The 6,825-nt window shown below is 32.6% G+C and overlaps 2 protein-coding genes across 2 annotated transcripts; one reads left to right on the forward strand and one right to left on the reverse strand.

Moving 5' to 3' along the window:
* Positions 1-734: 734 nt before the first annotated feature.
* On the forward strand, positions 735-1,408 carry LOC110021508. The gene is made up of 2 exons (XM_020720023.1): positions 735-910; positions 1,007-1,408. The coding sequence occupies exons 1-2, from the start codon at positions 736-738 to the stop codon at positions 1,261-1,263; spliced, it is 432 nt and encodes a 143-aa protein (XP_020575682.1). The 5' UTR covers position 735; the 3' UTR covers positions 1,264-1,408.
* Positions 1,409-2,972: 1,564 nt separating this feature from the next.
* LOC110021406 (elongation factor 1-delta-like) lies at positions 2,973-5,088 on the reverse strand (the record flags this gene model as incomplete). Its single annotated transcript, XM_020719891.1, is given in 6 exon segments — positions 2,973-3,172; positions 3,955-4,068; positions 4,203-4,326; positions 4,807-4,812; positions 4,815-4,920; positions 5,018-5,088. Coding segments are annotated over 6 exon segments (606 nt in total), but the record flags the coding sequence as incomplete, so codon positions are not given.
* Between the last annotated feature and the right edge of the window lie 1,737 nt (positions 5,089-6,825).

Consider the following 6,825-nt stretch of genomic DNA (forward strand, 5'->3'; position numbering starts at 1 on the left):
CTTGTCAAGTGTTTGTATTGGGTATGCTTCTCCCCCCATTGATGTATCTTGACGCGTTTTGTTTCTTAGCTTTTATGTTGGTAGATTTTTGCGACCGCTTGTTATTGTAATCTTTTCCTTTTATGAAGATTTACATATATACTCTTCAATTCTTATATATTTACATATCTAACACCTGAGCTTTATTTTTTACATATATGACACCTTACCTGTGCATCAAAAGTTAAGGTGTGTTTCACTTTTCAAAAGTTAAAATAATGGTATTTTTATGTGATGTAAAAAATTTGGGTGGTATAAATTTAAAACATAAAGTTTAGATGTTAGATATGTAAATACACAACGTTTGAGTGACATCTATGTAAATGCCTCTTTCGTTTATTGGTAATAAAATTGCATCGCTTTAAAATAAGGGTGAGTTAACTAAGTTTTATTCAGACCAGTAAGCTTTTTAAAGCCACCAGCTATTAATGCTATTGGCAGGTTGTGAGTTTAGTTGTAAACATTTTTTTCTGGATCAAACTCCTAAAGTTAGATTTTTTACATTCGACTAAAATCTTTTATATAAAAATACCACTAATACTAACATTTAAAAAGTTGCACATTTTCATTTATAGATTGTAGTGTGGACGTAAAAAATTGAAGTTTAGGTATCAGATATATATAAAGACATAGGAATTGTATGGTATGTATGTAAATCTTCCTCTTTTTTAGGTCAAGAATTGTATAGTATCAAATATGACTGACGGTTGGATATTTTGCAGGATGATTGTGAAATGCATTTATACTATTTTTAGCACAATTCAACTCCCAATTCCTATAATTTTCAGACGACACTACCAGGAATTCAATCCTAACACACCCACTCAATCCATGCATCGAAGAACAGCTCAAAACAATTCAACTAATATAGGTTGGCCGTCCCCCTCGCCCGGCCCCCCGCTTCCCCACCCAAATTGTCAATATTTGCAAATTAAACTTTGATCCATCTTTTGATACTTTTGAACAGGAATGAGGATACCCAATATCCCATTTGAAGGAGACAACTACTATTCTACATTTCACAAAACACCTGAAAGGAAGATATTCAGAAAGGAAGAGTGGGAAGCATTCACTAAAGAAGAAACGACAAAAGCTCTGAGGGAATTAGTCTCATCCCCTGATTTCGGTACCTGGGCTGCAGAAAATGCTGAAAGAATCACTCTCACTCCTCCAGCTGAGGCCAGAAGCATAAAAAGGCGACGCCTTTTTGGATGGTGGTCGTAATAATTCTTTCTGAATAATCAGGTAATCATTTTGTATAGTATTAACTAGATAAATTTGTTATGAATGTTTTAATGTAGGTTTTCTTCATGTGTAGTGTATGTTTGTAATCCATTTTTTTTACATTGAAAAGCCTGTTATTGGTTCAGATTGTGTTTTTCTAGAGCATTGTACTGAGAGATGATGTTGTTTCTCTTTAGTTAGATGTTACCAATCACATTAGTGATTGAAATTGATTTATCTTTAGGAGGCTTATTGTATGTGTGTTGGTTGGCACTTGGTGCCCCATCAAGTCTTCCAATTTCCAAACTTAGGTAGACCATGAGTATTATCATGTCTCTTGTTGGTTCACGATTTGAGTGAGAGTTGAGAATTGTGGGGCTGGAGTGCAGTAGGTTTGATGGTTCAATTCGCCGGCGAAAAATGGTTTGCCTGATTTGTCTGTTGTTGAGGATTTTGATTGGCATTTACATGGATCCCACACAATTCCAATGTATTTTGACATCAAATATGTGAAGTTTGATTTGTACATTTATACTACCCACATCTTCCATATGACATTAAGAATATCAACCATTTAAAAATGATTCAACTTTTCAAGCAGGTGGTGGTACATATGTAAAAATTGAAATTTAGGTGTTAGATGTGTAAATATAGATGAATTGAGTTGTGTATGTAAATGATTCAAAATTAAAAAAAAATGCCATTTAGAAATTGCATGTGCTTTTGCTCTGACAATTTTTAATACAAATTGAAATGAGTTGGAAATGAAGAAAACATGAATATAATGTGGCAACCGGCTGAGACATTTTTTATTGCATGAGAGTTTTGACCCTATCAAACCTTCAAAACAGGGCATAAACTTTTTGAAATATATCAGTTTGCTGCACTAATGAAATCACGGATAATATTAGCATGCCAAAAGGATTTAATAATTGTAACTACGAATCATTGCCTGTGGGAAGCAAATATGCTGTAACTAGTCAAAATATACGTAAAAATAAAATAGCTTTTAGCTTAAACTTATCTCGGAGAAGCAATTAATCCCAACAAATTCAGACATTATCCAAAAGTTTAAAGCTTCTGTTTCATTAGTTTTCTTGTTAAAATAGAACTGTAGTTAAACCTTATTCAAACAAATTCATTAGACATGATGTTAGCTGTTAAAAATAAAAAATAAACCTTCATACTCTATATAATTGAATTTATAAAATTTAAACAAAATATAATTTATCATGTATAACTTATATCATTTGATATGTTCGACTATTAATAATATATGCACACTAAATTGATATTTTATTTGATATTTTTAAAACGATATACAATATTGGAAAACAGGGAATAATATAAAGTCCAGAAACATGCAATCAGTTAGAAAAACGAGCCAAATCCCACACAATGAAGTTCAACAATCAGCTAAATAGTACAAAACTCTCACAAAGTTCAATCGGCCATCCTCAATTTACCAATACAAATTGGTTCATAAATGCACCAAAAAAAAAAAAAGAAGACATAATCTTAGTTCATAATCAATATAACATTCTCAATGTAAAGGATGAAAATGCTCATAAAAGACAAAAAACAAAAAGCGATACGAACAGTGATCTGCACTGCATTATCTCTGCAAAATTCAACAAAATTAAAGCAAATTAGTGAAATGAATAAGGAGAAAAAAAAGATAATTCCTAACTTTAATATAAAAATTACATGGCCAATAAAACAATTTAAACTGGGAGAATAAACTTATAGATTTTGTTAAATGCCACAATATCACAACTCTGGATGAACTCATTTGCAGGTTCAGTGGTGAGGTGATCCTCAATCAGGCTGTCAACAGACACCAAATCATCCACAATGGTCATCATAATCTGCAATTTCTTTATTCCATATCCAACTGGAACAAGCTTTGCTGCACAATTACAAAAACAAGAAAAATCATAACATCATCATTTTAATTTTGTTTCCATTTGTAAAGTAGCTTTGCAACGAATCGAGGAAACTAGCGCATATAAGGATGACTAGTAGAATCAACATGTTTCCGTCATCCCAAGTTATCAGACATCAATCTACTTGAGAACACAAGTCTATCCAACTTAGCGAGTACCTTCCATTACATTGTTCAAAAAGACGCCGTAGATTTATCCAGAAGACAACATACATGTCCTATACTCAATTTAGTTAAAAAACTCGTTATTGGTTTTAATAGATGTCAATTTGATACTACTTATAATCCTTGTATTGGATCAGGACTTCCACTAAATCCATCTAAATGTTCTAGACCCACCTAAGAAGGTTTAGGTAGATGATATTAAATATTGAACTTGCTGGGGATAAATGGTGCCCATAAAAACATACTCAATATATATTAAATTTATAAAATCAAACGGAAAAATATTGCCGGGCAATCTGCTGATATGGTTTATATGCATGCCATCCAATGGACAATGTATTTACACATCTAACACCAAAACTTTGCTTTTTTTACATTTCTACCACCTAAATCTTCCAAATCACATCAATAGTACAATTATTTTAACTTTTAAAAACTGAAATCCAGCTTTTCGTATATGGATAAAATGGGATATATGTAAAAATTAAAGTTTTAAGTGCTAGATAAGTGGTCTGCATGCAAATCTTCCATCAATCAAACTAGAAAATATAACATGAACAGCAGGAGAACTGGTCACTTACAGGCTCCCCAAAGCAAGCCTTCCATTTGAACATTCCTGACTGCTTCTTCAAGCTTTTGCATGTCAGTCTCATCATCCCATGGCTTCACATCCAATAAAACTGATGATTTTCCACCTGTTTTCATAAAATATATTAAAATAACAATTTGAGCACAGAACAGAATTATCAAAATGTAAAATCTACAATTATTGAAGGTTCTTCATACTTCAGAATAAACAAAATTTTAACGAAAAACGAGCTAAGCTTGCTCTCTTTCTTCTTTCCAGATGCTTTCACCGCAGCTGCGCGCTCCTCAGCAGCCTTCTTCTCTTCCTCAGTCTCCTCGCCAAATAGATCAACATCATCGTCATCATCATCAACAGCTGATGAGGCCTACAGTTCAAGGTAAACAATTAGACGAGAATCCAGCACAGCTCAATTACACATCTAACATCTAAACTTTACTTTTTTTTTTATTTTATACCACCCAAATCTTTCATATCACATCCAAAGTACCATCATTTAAACTTTTAAAAAGTGAATACACCTTTTCATGTATACGGTGCGATGCATTTGAAAACTAAAGTTTAGGCGTTAGATATGTAAATACACAAGAATTGAGTGATGTATGTGTCTAAATCTTCCAAATTTGAAGTCGTGGTACTGTTTCAGAGATTAATCTGATAATTAATCTTCAAGTTAATAAAAGAAAACTTGCAAAAAAAATTTTTATTTTAAAAAAATAATATATTCTTAAAAAAAGTCATACCTTAATCAAATATAATCAAATCAATACATAAGCAAGATAAATCAAAAGTGATCCCAAATGGCCCCTAAACATACTGAAAAGATCAATTATGTTGAATAATATACCGCAACCTCAACAGGGCCTCAATGTGATTATACCATCTTGACACATTAACATAATCAGATGGAGCGCCAGAAAGTTCAGCATGCACGGCAATGTCATCCTTCGAAGCTTGGTAGCTGATTAATTTTTATTCAATTATCAATGAATCAAAAAAAAAAAAAAAAAAACTAGGGAGAGCGAAAAAAATTCATAGATGGGGATCAAGAAGAAAACCCTGTGATATAGCTTCGAGGAAGGAGATACTCGTCGAGCTTTTTGAGTCCGGTTACTGAGTTAAGATTGTGGTGACTGCTAAATCTACGTCTTCACCTGAGTTCTGCAGTGGCAACAAAATAAGTTCAGATCCTACAAATGCTGAAGTATTTATTTCCGTTGCAACGAAATTAGTTAGGATATATTAACCAAGTAAAATAAAAATGAACATCTAATCCCACAATATAACATAAAGCACTAAATCCAAACTGTATTTGTAAGAACCCAAATCAAGCCAACATGGCAACTCTAAACTGCACAATTGCTCTTCTGATCAGATACATTCCAATTGGAGAGGCACCCAAGCCTAATCAACTTAAAAGGTTAGGGCTTTTTACGTACATAGCACCCAAAGGCCAAAAAATTGCTATTTACAAATCTAGCATGGCATTTCATCTATTTTTGAAATTCTCACTCAAATATCAAAATCCATGATAAGACCCCAACCCATGTTTTTCATTTTTATCAAATTCTCAATGGCTTGATTGTGGGGCGCGCAAATACATGGGTTTGACGGTTCAAAGTTGACACTTCAAAAAATATCACCAGATTGCTAGATTTTATCAATAGCAATGTTTTGGTTGCTAAACTTAATGAAACAACATAAAATTATAACCAAATATATTATAATTAACTAACGAAGTTGTACAAGTTGATTATTGAATATACAGTGCAACTTAACACATATTGACATGGTTACACCTCATTTTTTTAGGGGCATTTACCTAAATTTTTTATCATGCCACTCAAATCTTTGACAATGCATAAAAAAAGACCACTATTATTAACTTCTTAAAAGAAAAAATACACCTGTTCATGCACAAGTTTTAGGACCAAAGTGTGTTAAAAATGCAAATATCAAACTTTAAATGTTAGATATGTAAATACATAAGAAAGGTGTGGTACATATGTAAATATAAACTTGAAGGTGTTAGATATGTAAATACTTATTAATTAATCAACTATGAATGCATAAAATTGTCTTATCACCAAATGATGGGTGCCTGCAATTTGCTAACATTCCTAACATCAATCAATCAATTAACCGAATAAATAAAAATCAAATAACAACTATTTGATATGTGAACATGTATTGCTAACTTTAAAAATTGAAAATTCAGAAATCATTAATATTTAAAAAGTTCACAAGTATTAGTTGCTCAGCAAACATAGTCAGAGGCATACTTTATTAATTTAGGGGCAATAGCATAGAGACCACCTGAAACCTAATATTTACAAATCAACCCCTCTCTTTCATCCATTTTCAAATTCTAGCTCAAATATCAAAATTCATGGTAAAACGCAAGCCAACCCATCTTTTTCATTTTCATCAAATTCTCAAAATTCACGAATGCAATTGAAGTTGCAGTTCGATACGCCTTGTTGAAAAGGTCGCGTATGTTTTCTTCAGATGCACCTAAAACAACCCTATTGTTTAGTATGATAGAAATCTCAGTAGCTGAAAAAAAAAAGTTGAAAGCTTGTAATTATGAATAGCTAAGATGCTTCAATCTCTATCTGGAATCATAAAAGCCAGTTGGATGCCATTCAAGCACAAGGAAAACTTGATCATTCTTCTAAATATGGAACATCTAAAAGTAAATCAGTAAAAATGCGGCAGCTTTACTCTACCCGAGATACCAGAAACCACTTAAGTTGCATAAATTTTGTAGAATGGCACACCAGTCTCATTGGCAATAGCATGAGCGAGCTTCGTCTTCCCACAACCAGGCGGACCATGCAACAATATTCCTACAATTGGTCTCACC

This window comes from Phalaenopsis equestris, unplaced genomic scaffold (genome assembly GCF_001263595.1).
Source record: "Phalaenopsis equestris unplaced genomic scaffold, ASM126359v1 Scaffold000134, whole genome shotgun sequence".
NCBI lineage: Eukaryota > Viridiplantae > Streptophyta > Magnoliopsida > Asparagales > Orchidaceae > Phalaenopsis > Phalaenopsis equestris.

What these genes read in the sequence shown, in the direction of transcription:
- LOC110021508 (XM_020720023.1), top strand. Translation starts at nt 736, where the DNA reads ATGACTGACGGTTGGATATTTTGCAGGATGATTGTGAAATGCATTTAT. An exon ending in AAACAATTCAACTAATATAG is followed by an intron (nt 911 to 1,006) that starts GTTGGCCGTCCC and finishes ACTTTTGAACAG; the next exon opens with GAATGAGGATACCCAATATC.